At 41.6% G+C, this 17,097-nt stretch overlaps 1 protein-coding gene across 1 annotated transcript in view; it reads left to right on the forward strand.

Annotated features, from left to right (window-relative positions):
• Positions 1-1,129: 1,129 nt before the first annotated feature.
• The window catches only part of kcnh4a (potassium voltage-gated channel, subfamily H (eag-related), member 4a), a gene marked incomplete at both ends in the record, with an annotated part of 28,228 nt that continues 12,260 nt past the window's right edge, over positions 1,130-17,097 (forward strand). Inside the window, 5 exons of the mRNA XM_080775121.1 lie at positions 1,130-1,214; positions 12,122-12,355; positions 13,003-13,137; positions 14,298-14,431; positions 15,878-16,121. Coding sequence (XP_080631247.1) covers positions 1,130-1,214; positions 12,122-12,355; positions 13,003-13,137; positions 14,298-14,431; positions 15,878-16,121 — 832 coding nt within the window. The remainder of the gene's footprint in view (positions 1,215-12,121; positions 12,356-13,002; positions 13,138-14,297; positions 14,432-15,877; positions 16,122-17,097) is intronic.

A 17,097-nucleotide genomic window follows, 5' to 3' on the forward strand; every position in this document is an offset into this window, starting at 1 on the left:
CGCTTTGGGTATTTAGAAAAGCGCTATATACATTTGAGCTATTATTATTATTTAATATGCGCGGTATAATTATGCACTTCATTATTCTAGAACAAGTAGAGTAGAGTAGACCCTCGTAGATGTATTTGATCGATTCTGACATTTTCAAACTATAGAATCGATAAATACATCTACAAGAGTCTAATCTTAGGCTATACCCATCCCTGGCTCTAGGCTATACTGTGTACTGTGTTGTCGCTGTCCGGCAGAAACCAGCTAACACCCTTTAGTCTGTGTGTCGGCTAAAAAGAAGATTGAACCAATTAAGTATTAAAAAGTGCTTCTGACCAAACCAGCTAACTCCATTAGCTCAAATTGTCTGCTAAGGCAGCTCTCCCCCTCTCATGCAAGTATCTGACAATATAAAGTCAGTACCAACTTTGATGAGGCAGTATTACTTTATTTAAAACAATTAAGGTTTTCTTAAGTTATATAAGTTAAGTTATATTTCCTGAAAAATTAACATTTAGGAGTTAGTTGGTTTCTGCCCGACAGCAGAGATATTTTTACCCACTGAGCAATAGCCTATTAGACGTCCGTCTAAAAATGGGTTATAACTGGTCTGTGTGGTCTTAGCTTAGACGTTGATTAGCATATTTTTAAATGTCTATATAAAGACCATCTATATATAGACATTGAAACAACGTTGTTACAACATCTAATCTAAACCTAGAAAAAACAATAAAAAATAAACAGTGTTGAGCCCTCAGGTAAAATCTGGTACTGTATATTGAGAGAGCGGGCTGAGGCTACTACCAAGAAGAATGCATTGAGGAGTAGAGGAGGAGGAGGAGAGCGCAGAGAGAGAGAGAGTGAGAGAGAGAGCGCTCTTACAGAGAAGAGGCAGATGGGAGCAGAGGGCTGAGCAGAGAGATGCACCAGAGAGAAGCTTTCTTACAACCATCACTCAAAAAGAGGCAGAAGACAGTAGAAGAATCTCTAAATCTTTGCTTTGAAAGTCTGCCATTGTTGATTGACAACTATTACCTGGAAGCCATCCCTCTACCTTGTGGTGTGTGGAGCGGTCAGTTTCTCCAGTGATCTGCATGGGGGATGAAGTGACAAGAGTCTGCAACATTCTCTTATTCCCATGGGCAAGATGCCTGTAATGAAAGGCCTCCTTGCCCCACAGAACACCTTCCTGGACACCATTGCCAACCACTTTGATGGAACCCGTAAGTACTGTACACACGGCTGTACCCCCATTAGTAATTCATTGCTCACTCAGTGTACATTCTCGGGGGGAAATACAGAAAAAGGGGAGCATGTGCTAAAGTTGTCTACTGTTGTCTTTTGCAACTTTGAAATGTATTTGAGCTACAGAATATCAAACGGCAATGGTTCCGCATCAACTGTAAGTATATGAAACGACTGAACAGTAAGCTCACAGGCAGTAAAATCCCCAATTTTTTATTTAACTCAGTGAGAGTGTACTGCACGTACATTGGTTACATTTGTACACTGTGTGGATTGTGTAATGTGAATACATTAAAACAGAGGATTTCACTGTGTAGTTCCAGGTAAAATGTGCAGCACAGTGGAGTGTTCTTCAAGAAATGTGAGTTACAGACTTTATATTGCACATTTTTTACACTAGCCTATTCTGGGGAGAGAGCATTCAGTGAAAATTGCACATCTACAAGCTGCGTTATGAGCTTGTAGATTTGGTATTTTTAATGAAGAGATTAGATAGAGGTAGAAAAGAAAGTATGGAGTATGGAGAACTCTCTCTGGTCAAAGACATAATAGGGTTTAAGTGGTTAAAATGCTTTTTGTGCCAGGAGCAGTATAATACAAATAATAAAATATATTTTTATACCACTTATCAATACTAAGTTACATTACAAAACTGAAGAAAGAAAGTAGAATAACATTTAAAGCAGACAGAATAGAAATTGATATTACTAATTAATATCTCAATCTCACAAATTATAAATCTAGCTCAGGTCACAGTATGAATCTGAGACCTGTTTTAGTCTACCAGTGCCTGTACTTTGACTTCTGACCCAGATGTTGAGAAAGACTGCTGCTTGATCCAAAGTAATGCCTGTAACCTAGAAAACTGGGCTGATGCAACAGGTAAGGAAAGGGACTGAGATTATAGCTATCCTATTGCAAGAGGGGTGTCAATTGATTGTGCCCTGCTGTTGCTTGTGCTTAAAAGGATAATTCACTTTCAAATCAAATAAACATTTAAAAAATATACCGGTATCTAACTATAAATGTGCCTGCGTGTGTGTACGGTTGTAATGCACGTAACTCGAGAACCGCTTGCCCCACCGACTTCAACTTTGACACATGCGTTCCACACCAGTGCCCGGCCTCGAGTCGGTCGGACCCATGGTTCTCCAGAACCACCACAAAAGGCTCTGCCAGTGGGCCTAATGAGGCCAAGTTCTCTCACCTGTGCAATTTCCAGCCCCTGCCTCAACCAATTGATTGCCAACCCACACCCAAACCTGACAATTGATTACTTAACCAGTTAACTTTTCACAGGCAGTCAGTTTGCCCTCTTCAGACACAGGCACATACAAAGATCTCCATGTGGGACACAGACAGACGGAAGTTGACAATGGGTATTATTAGGTTACCAAGTTGCATCGTTCTCAAGTAGGCCGGTGGCCGACGGGCACGTACAGGTCTAGTATAAAAAATAAATGAAAAAGGTAAACCACAGCCCCTCACGCATTTGATGATTTAATGAGTGACTACTTACTGTACTTACTTAGGCCTTTAAATTCCCCGAGGAACATAGGCCATTGATGAGGCTGCTCCAATGCTCCATCCCCTTCCGTCTTGTGCCCTCCGCTCCAGTTGTTGCCATGACAGCCCTTGTGCCTTCATCTCCTGCTCTGTGGTCCTTGATCTCCAGGTGGCTCTGGACCTTCCTCTCTTGCCTCGCGGATTCCATGTTAGAGCATGTTTTGTCTTCGATGTGTGTGTCCTATCCAGTTCCATTTCCTCCTCCTGATTTGCATTTATATTTTGTCTTGTCTAGTGAGGTCCCACAGGTTGGAGATGGTGTTGTTGTTGGGCCAGTAGGTTCCTAGGAGGCTTTGGAGGCAGCGGTTGAAGAATGTCTGTATTTTGTTGAGTATGTTGTTAGTCTACCAGTTTTCTGAGCTGTAGAGTAGGGTGGATTTGAGTTGAAGGTTTGTTGTTTGGTCGTCTTGCGTGATATGTCTCTAGCTGATTTTGGTCCATCCATGGTTATTGTAGAGTAGTTTTTATTGTTGATTCTCATTACCTTGTTTTTGACGTGTTGATTTTGAGCCCAAACGACGCAGCTGTCTCTAGTTTGGATGATTTATCCTGCATCTGTTGGTGTGTGTGTGTGTGTGTGTGTGTGTGTGTGTGTGTGTGTGTGTGTGTGTGTGTGTGTGTGTGTGTGTGTGTGTGTGTGTGTGTGTGTGTGTGTGTGTGTGTGTGTGTGTGTGTCTTCGTCTTCCAGCTGTTCGGTCAGGCTGTATGGCGGTTCGGCTATTTCTAGTTGTTTGTGCCTGTGGGGGCTGTGAGTTTTCCATTAGTTTTTTCATTCATTTTTTAAATATTTTTGCTAGCTGCTTGAAAAGCAGCTGGACAACATGTTCACCTACCTCTACTAGCGACCATAGTTGACACTTTTTCCTCATTGACTGCCTCTAGGCTGCCTCTAGTCTAAACCAATGGGAGACCTACCCATAAAACCCATAGTCTAAACGGCATAAAACCTCTGCTAAACGCTGCAACGTGAAGCTGTGTTGGCTGCATACTCTGTCTGAACACCGCAACGTGGAGCCGTATTAGCTGCATACTCTGAAGGCCGCAACGCCAAGCCGTGAGCTGAGGCAGACAGGCTGCGGCACACACACTGATTATAGATGTTCATGAACGAGAGCTTGCTGTAGCTGGCAATGATGAAAGTTTATTGTTGTTTATTTTATTTGAAAGTTAAATAACCCTTTGGGATTCATACTCGAAAATAGTAGATCCACAAGCTCACAACACGTTACTCAAAAGTATGATGCTATTATTGTGATACATACAATTTGAGAATGCTGGGTTATATAGAACACCGTGGTTTGAATAATCCTTAGCTATTAGGAGCAGCGGGGGAGTGGGGTTAAGTGTCTTGCTCTGGAACACATTTGATTGCCAAACAGCCTCTCTAGCCACTCAGCTGCGGCCCATCAAACGGCAGTGGTTCTCGACCCATTCTGGATCAGGGCTCACTTGAAAAGCTTAGGACAAGGACAAGAGTAAGAAGGGTTTATTACCTGGAAATGCATGTGTTTACCTTTTAGATAAGAAAATGTTTACAGAAATGAAACTCACTCCTCAAACACTGTCTGTTTAAAAAAAACATACTTGTTACTTACTGTTTACTCATTCTTAATCAGTTCTGTACTTGTTCCGGTCTTTTTCCCCTATTTGCCCGAATGTCGCACATTGTAACAAGCTATTTTCTGTGAATGTTCCCCTAGAATAGGGATGATAAGATTCAAGTGCAAGTGGTTAAGGGGGACAATAATGATGAATGAAGAGCAGATCCCCAACATGTGAGCAGGGAAGATAATTACAATTAATTATGTAGTGGCAAAGAGTCAATCAAACATTACCCATGAATCTTACTCAGCTATGCTCTTTAACGTGTGTGGAGGGAAAATAAATCCCACTTAAATTATTAATCATTTCAATCACCAACTCCCGTCATAGGTTATTAATGACAGCTAAAGATATAATCTTGACATTTGGCCTAATACAAGTTAACATGAATTAATGATTGACTGAATGTTTAGCCACGTAAATGGGTCGTAATTGTCACCACGTGGAAACTATAGGGGTCAAAGTGAGGATTTTGTCACAGACTCCAATATCTCTGAAGATATCAGCCCATGGAATAAAGCAAAAATTAAATCTCATGGCTGAAAATGTAAACCTATTGTTGTCTCCACCAGGCTGAAGGCATGGCGGGGAGAGAATATGTTTTGCACTCCGTCCGTCCGTGTGTCCGTCTGTGTGTCCGTCCTTCCGTCTGTCCGTTACCAGCTAATCTCCAGCACCGTTAACCCGGTCTATGCCAAACTTTGCACAGACACTATACTCCCTTGATGCCAACGATGAACCTCTGCCCCAATTTTTCCAGAACGGCCTGTTATAGCGCCGGCCACTATGAGGCAGCTTTTTCACATTTTTACCTATAACTGCACTGATCTGCATTAAACGTTGCATGCACACTCCCTATAGTCATGTGCTCAAGACGGATCTGTCCCATATTTCATATTCCATCCTAATTGGCTTTCAAAGTTTGCAGGATTGGCCCGTTTTGAACAAAAAGCATTAAATCATGAATGCTAGGCTGAGGAATATATCCCACCCTTTTCACATTGGCCTGTTCTTGTGCCACCAACAGGTGGATTTTCAAAACACATTTTTGGAACAAAATGCCTCAAATCATCCAATTGCCATCAAATGCATAAGAAGAAATAGCACCCTTTTCACATTGGCCTATTATAGTGCCACCAGGAGGCCACAACCTGGCCTGGCCTGGTGGAGACCTGTGCCCAGAAGGGCACTTTTTCTAGTTGCTACTGTTCCACTCAACAGCCAACCAGTTGAAGAAATCACAGATTTGAGACTCTTTGCTTTTGTGTCATTTCTGAGATTATTCATGTTTCTGGAAGATGCATCTAAACGTGTGTTCTATTTGCAAGTTTGATCACTTAGTTCAAATACTCTTTCATCTTAAATAACTAATGACCGAAAATAGCCAATCTACAAGCTTGTAGATCTTCTATTTCTGTTGCGCTGCATGCTTTCCCAGAAGACACGCTGGCGTCAATGGAATCCAAATGACTGAACTCAGTCGTGACTGAGAACTTTAATCCATGTCAGCCACTGCCCACTGAATGCTTTAGCTCTTTGTTATGCACCAATTTAATTGGTGGTTAATTTATATTCCGCTGTACGATGGTGTTGTAATGGGAAGTATGAAGATGACAATACTAAACTGTCTTGTGAACATTCACATGAGTCATCACAGCTATAGCGTCCCTTTTGCACCTCACAGTATACTGTGAAGCAAGGCTTCCACCTGTTGGTTGTCTGTCAGATGACCTATTCTTACATAGACCCTTTCACCATGTCCACTGACCACACCTCCAATGTATTTTTGCTCTTTCATTTTGTATGAGAGAGACGCGCATGTAAACCGCTCTGGAGGCTTGCATTCGTGCATCCTCCCTGCAGGGCTGGTACGGACCACTTATTACACTTGTAATAAAAGGGACATTGTTTCAGTCCACTATTTCTTAAAGACTCTGATGAAAGGTCTAAATAATCCACTACAGTGTCCTGCATGCGCCCAAAAATAGATGATCTACAAGCTCACAGCAGGTCCCATTGCAACACAATGTGAGCTTGTAGATTTGGCACGGGACACCATCGTACAACTAAATATAAATTACTGCTGCTTATCGACTGCTTAGTTTCAGACAGACACCCTGCATCGCTTCAAAAGAGATGCTCTTCATTCATTTCATTTAATTGAAGCCGCTGTGATAAAGTACAAGGAAGAATGGAGCACGATAAAGATTGAATCAAAATTGATAGAAATAAGCCAGCACGCGTAGTGACAAGCCTGAAAATATTTATTCGTTTTTAAATAATTAAAAACAAAATAAATATTTTTCACTTGCACAATGATTCCCTCTCCTCACAGTGCAACCTTGAATATAAAAAAGAACTGGAGGAACTGGCAAAAGAAATGTTTTGATGAATAGTCTTTTACATAACTGCACTATACTGAGGCAATTTGGGCTTGCATCGCAGACGGTGACATTCTGTTATTCTGTTTGTATCTTCTATTGCAATTAAACCACATTTACAGACGAGTCTATTAAAGTCTATCAAGTCTATTAAAGGCTGGGAGAGAGTTAATGCGCAACAAAAACAAAACGTACTGTATTTCTTTGTCAGTGAAGTAAGCTAAGTGTAACAGTGTGGATTTGGCATAGCTAATAATGGGGGAGCTGACAGCTGATTGCACAGCATTTTCAGACTGGGATAATAACTGCCTCGCTGTCTGGATTTACAGTAGGCTACGAAACCAAGTCCTCTACAGAGTGAAGTTTTACAGTGTAATGACCGTCGACGACGTTGAACATCCTTTAACCACATGAACCCTAGCATCCCAATTCTGGGCATGTCAAACATTAGGTTAACATTCGGCAATAGTCGAATGAGTCTTTTTATGAGCTCACAACACTCAAGATGTGCAGGAACACATTGCAACATGTTATGAGTTTGTAGATGGATGGGCTATTTTCAGCGAAGAGATTTGGTGTAGAGGGGGGGGAAATGAGAGGACCATTTCTAGAGCCCTGAGGGACCTACCGCTGTTCAATACATTTAAGTAAATAGAAAAACTTGGTTTGAGATTATAATATTTGCCTTCCCAAACAACTCATTTTTTCATCTGGTAGGTCCTATGTGTGTTTATCGATTCAATGACCACACAATTATAGTAAATATCAGCAATGAATTGTCTTTACAAACAATTCTGTATCCCAACAAATTAAACGAGTTAGTATCATTATGATTGAGGATAGTTTTGTAGATCAATTAGTGCCTAAATTTGCACCTGACAAACAACAGCATCTTTGTAACCCCATAGATGCAAATAGCAGCTTTCCGTATGATTTTACTGTGCAATTGCTATGGCAACACACACAACACAACGGGTAGATGAGTTATTCATTTAGCCATTGTCATGACACATTATGTCTGTGTATTTTCCTCAATATAAAGCCATAAATGTCATCCAACTCCAAAATCTAATAAACTATGTAGGCTAATTATACATTCAAACAAACAACTTTGCCAGGAATTGGAATATTTTTACAGTATGGACTGAATTTGTTCTTATTGCAATAATGGGAGTTTATTCAAATACCTAATTTATGTTCTTGCTTCGAAAATAGTCAATCTACAAGCCCACAACACATGTAAATGGCTGGTAAATTATTGCTTTAGATGCATTGTTATTCACAACAGAGCCTTGGGTGCATCGCCCACATAAAGAAATTGCAATACAAGGGATGGGCTGAAATGCATGGAGAGGGTTCGGCAGTTTGAAGATTGTGGCTGGGCATTTGGTGTGGATTATATTTCTCACATTGTTGTGTTTTTTGATTGTTTGCTTCCCAGACAGAATAAATACATACACTTACCGGTACATACATAAATGATGGAACTTGAGATGAGGACATGGGTTTCAGCGTTATTACTGTAGTGTACCGTTTGTTGGGCTGTTCTTGTCAGTGCTTCTTCTATCTGCCGGCTTGTCATCCTAGGAGAGATTTACTGCTTGTGTGTTGACCTGAATGAAGCCTGTTTTAGCCTATTCTAAGTAGTGTTTCAGTGCAGGGTTCCCTCCATGACACAGCTACTCTGAGCTACCTGCTCGCCATCGCTTTAAATTGTAAGTAACCATGGTTCTATACAAACTTGGAAGGAGAAAATAAAGTCTAAAGCCTCATGTATACTTTGTCTGTGTTGCACGTCAATTTTCATTAGATTTTCAAGTGGATTTTTCACTTGCTGATCAAGTATGAAGTAGGCTTAATTAATTCTTTGACGCACAATCCTTCCGCCAAGTGAAACTTGAGAGGCCATGGTAGGATGAAGGCTGCTGTGAGTCTTGTTAGAGTCTGGTCCAAGCATGAATAGATGTTTAGTTGAATGTCCACTTGAGATAATCTATGACTCTTCTGCAGTGCTGGACAAAGTACTCAACTCCATGCAGTAGCCCAGTAGTCTGATTCACTCACGAATCAGCCTGGATCCCAGGCTACAACCCCAGTACCGGAGGCAAATACAGTAGATAGTCCTGGTCAAATATTACTGAAGTACAAGGGAAAGTTGAGTTAATTAAAGTACTATTTAAGTGGTTATTCAATTCATAATCTCTTCCTAGAAATAGTATCAAAATGTACAATATTTCTCTTTGATCTGTTAGTGGAGTGATAGTCATAATTAAAACAAATTAACAAATATTCAAGTAAAGTACAGATACTAAACATATTTACTTATTTACTGTAGTCTACTCTCAAGTACAGTAACTGTACTTCATTACTCTCCACCACCGGTAAAACACTGGATATTTTCCCCTGCAAAATCTATTCTGATGAACAAATACTGTCTTCACCTACTCTCTCTCTATTTCAAGAGGCACTTATCTGTGCATGCAACAAGCGTAGCTCTGAATAACTCCCCTTTTCAAGGCAGACTTCTCTGCAAAGATGTCTCTAAGGTCAAACGATAGTTCTTGTGGGCGAGTGTACGGTTATGTAATCACGATTCACGACTTATTGAAGCTCTGGTAACATAGCAAGGCTATAATCCCCCCCCCCCCCCCCCCCCCCCCATCATCACCACCACTGAGTTGTCATGGAAACACGAATGTAGCTTGAGTCCAGATGATGTTATTATCTTGGGGCATTATGGGATTTAGACATCAATCGCCTGTATAAGTAATGCACGTGGATATTATGACTACATTCACCCAGCAGGAGGATAGCATTTACATTAGGCAGAGTTAGTTAGACGGCTTCAAATATGCGAATTAAGTGCTGAAAGACGGATCAATACGTTAGGTATCATCACACCACCACATGTCAAGATCAGTCTCATGACAGCCTGCAAAGTGCAAATTACTACATGTAATTATAGTCACGACTCACTAGCGTTTCGCAGAATTTCACTAGCAGCATTAAAATGTCCACTGATCACGTGGGATCATCATGCACTCACACATTCTCACCTACTCTGGCAACGCTATAAAATCTCTGTCGAACATACCATATTCAATGTGGAAATATTGGAATAAATAGAAAAAGAAAACAAAATGTACAGTAAATTGCAGCCAGGGCAGGATTACGAATTTGTAGGCTCTGGGGCTATAGAACCAGGCTTCTGCCCCATTCAGGGTTTGGGGTATCCTCACTTTTTCCTTGGAGTGACTGGAACATGTTTTTTGTATAATTGATGCAGACAGTAGGCCTATATCATTATTTTCAGTCGGTTGAACATCCTTTGTCAGTATTTGCCACTGGCAAAAAATAAATTCTAAAGGGACTGAGGGAGCATAAGATCTACGTTCTCCAGGCAGCAGTTAAACCGTATTCAATCCAGCTAGATTGTACCCATTCTGTGAGTGGGCTGAATTCACCTTGTGCATGCACTCCTTTATAAACATCTCCATCCTTTCCAATACCGCTGTAACTGTCAAGGTTCAAAGGTGTGTGACACAAAGATTCACTTTTTGTGGCGAATGGAAGGTTGCAAAGTGTGATCGAGCCTCATTGTCACCTTCGGGGGAGATGACTCATGACCACAGTTATAGTTGTTCTATGTTGGATATGTCAGGCACTGACACACGTCACACGTGACACAAACACAGTTACACAAGGTATAAAGATGGGAACAACAACAAAAAAATCAATATAATGAGCGTGATTGACTGGTGCTTGCAGGCTGTTGGGATTGTCACCTGGAGCCTCAGCTCCCTGGGCTGCAGCCCCATTATAGCCTCTAGTCTAGCTCACTGTTTCCACTGGGTTTATTTTTTGTCATTTTGTCATAGTTTATCATCATTTCAAAATCAAAACATTTTCAAAATACTTCCCCTAAAAAACACACATTCATTCATGGATTAAAAACAAATTCAATAATTATTTTTAATTTTTAATTAATAATTATTTATGAAGAAATCAAAGAAAAATCTAAGACATTTCATAAATTGGAAATCAAAAGTAGTGAAAAATGCCGATCTATTTATTTATTCGTTTTTTTGGTCGGGACAGTGTATATTGATGAACATTACATTAAAAATGCAGTGTAAATATACCAGATTTAGCAAAACTTGCTCATTTCCATCTGCAGTCCCCAATGCCCCCCCATCTACAAGCTTTGCGCTGCGTTGTGAGCTTGTAGATGTATTTTCACTAGTTGGGAGATATCAAATTTCTCTTTTGGGTCACGGGCTAAAAAGTTTGGGAACCACTGCTCTGGCCTGTGTGTTAATCAGGGCCTGCCAACATGTCTGTCTGTTTTATCAAAAAGGAACACCATTGTGTAAAGAACTTAAATTCAACAAAGATCACAAAATAAGATCCTTGTTCAGTTCAATCTGCCGAATTTGTGAGCTTGTATAGCTATTTTTGAGTGGTGCAACCACTCCAAGGAACAACAATGTCCGTGTTGTTCACCTATGTGTCATTAATGAGCACGAGTATGACTATTAGTACCAGTAGGTGCGCTGTTGTGCCAGAAACAGAGATAGAGATAGTGCTGTACTGTTGCCTGCTAATGAGAGAGAGAGAGAGAGAGAGGGGGGGGGTGGGGGGGGGGGGGGGGAGGGGGGAGTTGCACCACTCAGTTCACACAGGTGTGATTTTTAAGTACAAATCTAGCATGTGGCATGTTCCACGTGCTCATTCCTGCCCCCATATATGTACTACTCACCCTGGTACTGTATGTTTCATGGAGTCACACTGGGTCCCGCCCCGACTCCCCACACACGTCCTTCATACTTCATACACACATCAGCTTTCTTTATAAGCTCCTGACTCATTTCAGAAGCTCAAAGGTGATTGATATAGAATGCCGTGTGAATGAATGCAGAAAGAATGACTCAAACCCATGGGAAATTACTAAAAGCATTTCCACTAACATGGTAGCTACACCTGGTATACTCAGAATGGAGAGGTCACTTCTTCTGAACTAACATACAGTATCTGACACGTGCTATGTAACCGTTATATGTGAATTTGTCAATCTTTTGCAATATTGCCATGCTTGTGGCATGATGGCTGATCAGGAGTCAGGAGGATAGACTATTGGCTTTTGTTCTTAAGTGTCAACATATCAGTATGTCAACTGACCACTATGTCAGTACTACTCAGCTTACAGCTGAAGTAAAGTCAAGTAAAGTATAGCACCTCAAACTTGTACAGTTGTACACAGTACTTGAGTAAATGCATTACAGTAAGTTACTTTCCACCACTGAACCTCAGTCCTTTCATGTTCTTTTCCTTCGCAGACAGTAACTTTCTGCTGGGGAACGCCCACGGCCGCCATGGCTACCCCATCGTGTATTGCTCGGACGGGTTCTGCGAGCTGATGGGCTTCGCGAGGACAGAAGTGATGCAGAAGAATTGCACGTGTCGCTTCCTGCACGGGTCCGAGACCTGCGAGAGGGTTACCGAGCAAGTGGACAAGGCTCTGGAGGGTCGACAGGAGTACCAAGGACATGTCCGCTTCTATAGGAAGAATGGTGAGGAGAGATAAACATGTTCATGTAAACACACACATGTTTATATGACACGCGTCACGCGTGTTACTGTTATATGACTCGTGGTTTGCAGTGCACCATGGATATAAGAAAGCTAGATGGCTCACCTGCGCTGGCCAATGGAGAGCGACGTTGCTACGTGGTGGCCATCTTACCTCGGGGCAGCATACCATAGCATGCACGCACACACACACACACACACACACACACACACACACACACACACACACACACACACACACACACACACACACACACACACACACACAGTTCAATTCAATTTAAAGGGCTTTATTGGGTCATGAGAAAACATACGTTTACATTGCCAAAGCAAAAGGTGGATCAAAACAATATATAATCAGAATCTCCAATAAATCAATTTTCGAGATCACTCGATGCAGATAGTGCAGGAATACATAGTCTTTAAAGTGGTTGTGTTCCATTTGATCAAACACGCACGCACACACGCGCACACACACACACGCACGTACACACGCACGCGCGCACACACACACACACACACACACACACACACACACACACACACACACACACACACACACACACACATTTATGGTGAATTACCTCAGTTTAACCAATATGCACCATGCATTTTTCATTATTCTCAGGAAATCCGTTTTGGTGTCTCCTGGACATTGTACCAATTAAGAATGAGAAAAGCGAGGTGGTTCTGTTCCTGTTCTCGTTTAAAGATGTCAGTGATTCCTATGGGAAAGGCCACCACCACAGCAAGAAGAGAGATGGTGAGTTTAAAGAGTTTAAAGATGTCAGTGATTCCTATGGGAAAGGCCACCACCACAGCAAGAAGAGAGATGGTGAGTTTAAAGAGTTTAAAGATATCAGTGATTCCTATGGGAAAGGCCACCACCACAGCAAGAAGAGAGATGGTGAGTTTAAAGAGTTTAAAGATGTCAGTGATTCCTATGGGAAAGGCCACCACCACAGCAAGAAGAGAGATGGTGAGTTTATTGCGGTTGAATGCTTCCTAGCTAATTGCAGCCTGGAACACCTACAAAGGAGTGCCATATACCACAAAGTAAAATAAATTAGGGGTGCACGGTTATGAAATTATGACCATTCTCCGATCTCCGATTATTTGCAGGCTCATATCTGCCGATACAATTCTGACCGATTACGATATTATACAGAGGACCACAATGGAAACAATATAGAAGCTTGGCCCAAATCCTGTTAAAAATATTCAATCAATCAATAAATAGCCTATACTCTTTTTCCATGTGTCTGTTTTCACTACTGAATGAGTACAAAGCCATTGACGGTCACATTAATATTGCATAGTCAATATCGGAGAGAATAATCTGGATTATTTTGAGACTGATCTGATACCGATATGGCATTTATATGGCCCATTCCGATATGCTACCGATTATATCGTGCATCTCTAAAATAAATACTAAATATATCTTTTTTTTAAATCCAGATAACATTTTAGGCAAGAAACGGGCCATGCCGTTGTTCAACATTGAATAATTTCGCATTTAAAACAGCTTTTAAATTAGCTTTTAAATTAGTTTTTAAAGTTTAACATTTTTCCAATGAAACATAAGCTGTATTTGATCTATGTTTCACATTAACCACAATTATAATTGCTTGTCATTGACTCGTTAGTGAAACTGTCAGACAGTGAAATTACCAAACCCTTCTTTCAGGTAATGAAATGAGCAAAACCCTTCAATCCTCCCATTTACAGCTATAGGCCCCAGTTGGGACCCCACAGCACAGACTGTATTTAATGGACTGTATGTCCTCCCTCTAACTGTTGTTAAGCACTTGAACTGAACTTGCACTATAAGGCATCAGGGTATCCAACAAAAATAAAGCTTAAATGTAACTATAATGACCTATCATTTACAGCATGTCCTGTGTCCTTTATTTCAAACAGGCATGTCAGACGATTCCTGCCAAAACAGGAAAAGCAACCAATCCGGTTTTTCCCAAGCCCAAGCGAGGGGGAGGACGGTTGTGTACCAGCTGACCAACATGTTCACCAAGAGGAGCAAAGGGAAGCTCCCCAATGTGAGTCCAAAACCTTATACTCCCATTAAGACCTGATGCTGATTCTACAACAGTTTTCTGAAAACCCCTATATGTTGCTATCTATATCAGTGTTGCTCAAACCTTTTCACATCAATAACCCCCAGAGTTATTGACACGTGTCTGCTTCTCAGTCTAACCAACTGTCTCAGATATCACATTTGTGCTTGGATTGTTTCCTCAGATTTCACATTTCTACCTATAGTGCTACTATAAATCCTTTAAGATGTCCCATATAGTCACCATTGCATTCTTTCCATCCACCATCTGGTACAAACTTCCTTCTTGCCCCACAAGCTTTAGAGATGTTATGCATTCATGGATATGAAAAATAAGTAAATAACCATGAACCCCAGTCAGCCATCAACAGGATAAGTGGACAATTCTGTGAAGAGATTGGGTGGCCTGATGTATTGTTTGGTTGACAGGTTCAAGAAAGGTTCTTTGGTCAAATGTTTTGGCATGTCTTTATTTTACAGATCCCTACCAGGTAGTATATTCACTAGGAGTCCGTAGCCTGGCCCAGCAAGCGTGATTTCTATATAGAGGGCCGAGTGCAGGGCCGAGTGCAGGGGCCGAGTGCAGGGCCCCTCTGCACTGTAGTTCACTCCCACTATAGACCACGAAATGTGGCTAGCCCGTTTGCCCAGGCTTGTGAAAACGTGTGATTGATGTATAATTGTATATTAACTCAGACACCATTCAAGTTGGGAATGATGCAGCCAAGTTGGGATTGTATGTCCCCAACTGCTAGTCTATTGATGACCCTTTTATCTCCATAGTCTCCATAAAATATGGGTATAAAAGGTCTTTCTGTCTGTCTGTCTGTCTGTCTGTCTGTCTGTCTGTGTCTTCTTTGTTTGTTGCACAGCCAAGGGGGAGTGTGTGAAGTCGATCTTTAAATGGGAGGTACGACGGGGGTCTGTGGTCTGAGGAAGTGAGAGGATTAAGGCGAAGTGGGGGTCCCCAGGCCTGTCGGACTGTGAGTCAGGGACAGGGGGTCATAAATTATTCACTACCTGTTAATCAAATTCACATGCTCACATGTGCTGCTGTGCACACGCAATGTACTGTGTATCGTCACTGTTATATTTTTATATTCCTCATTAATTTCAGTAATACAGATCTACAAGCTCCTACCTTGTAGATTTCCACCTGACAGCGACGATACACACTGTGCTGTATGTCTTCATACAGAGCGGTTAAATGGATAGATTGGTAAAGAAATAAATCAGTCAGTCCTGTTCCTTGGCAGATGTAGGCCTACCACTTACTAAAGCGTTTCCATGTGGTTATTGACAGCAGCTACTGTCCACATAGTTAGTGATCAACTTGGAAGAATTGTCATCACTTTGACATTGAACATAAACGAGCAGAAGAATGCCCTAGCTTGCCCTTCATGGCTGCTCTCTCTCCTCCCTCTGTCAGAGTGTGTTCCAGAAGCCCTCTCTGCCGGAGTACAAGGTGGCCGCTGTAAAGAAGTCTCGCTTCATCCTGCTCCACTACAGCATCTCCAAGGCCTTGTGGGACTGGCTGATCCTGCTGGCCACCTTCTACGTTGCAGTCACCGTGCCTTACGATGTCTGTTTTGTCAGTCATGATGAAGACGATGACCCTGCCAGTCGCAACACTATAGGCAGTGACATCGCAGTGGAGATACTCTTTATACTAGGTATGATACAATTAACCGCTGTTGACTTCCGTTATAAAATAATCAGAAGATACATATTTAACCCATTTTGGGAGGGAACATATAATATAATGTACTGTATCTATGATGAGGTTTCAGCCTGCTGCTATGGTGCTTTTGACCAGATTTTTCTAATCGGGTGAAATATTTTCTTTTCTGGCCAAAAAGTGCATTTTATACGTGTGGTAGGGGGCTCAGACTGCATCCACTAGGGACAGTACTAGTCTTTTGACTCCCCAAAACCATATTTGTATTGGTGATTAGTGAAAGTGTTCTTTTTTAAGCAGTGCAGCCTTTCATGCATTCAGAGGAAGTTGAGAGTAGCTTTAAGGAGAACGTCCTCCAAACGCTATGGACCAGAGCTAGGTGTAAATATTAAAAAATACCTACAAGCTCACAACATTGCGTTCCCTCACAGGTCGCCTATTTTCACTATAGTTTGGGTTCCAGGAAGACATCAAATTTCCAATTTGGGTTTCGAGCTAAAATGTTTGGTAACTACAGAGCTGTGGGGAGGTGCGCTTCCTTGGCCTACTGGCAGCATGCGTTGCGTGTGCGTCAGTGTGTGACATTATCCCCAGACAGACAGACAAGACAGACAGACAGACACAGACACGTACATTTTTATATGGCTCGTCTCTTTTTCAGATCCACTCAAAATAATCTTCCTTAAGATGTTACAGCGTGCCTTCAACAGTGCTATGAAGAGAAACCAATAACCAACCTGATATGTAATAATTATATATCAGTGCAACTGTGATGGTTGCTGTGGCGATAGATAACAATATACACCCCATATATATCCTACCTGTCCTCGACTCCTCGCCTACGCAGGGTGTCTCTGTTGCCCCAGACTACGGATCATAATTAGAGCATTCTCACGTCGTCCCACTTTTAGTTTCCAGAGGAGTGTGATGTTAGCACAGCTGTCATCGGGCTCTGGTTCCTTCTTTGTCTG

Source organism: Protomyctophum bolini (assembly GCF_963924005.1).
Source record: "Protomyctophum bolini genome assembly, chromosome: 11".
Lineage (NCBI taxonomy): Eukaryota > Metazoa > Chordata > Actinopteri > Myctophiformes > Myctophidae > Protomyctophum > Protomyctophum bolini.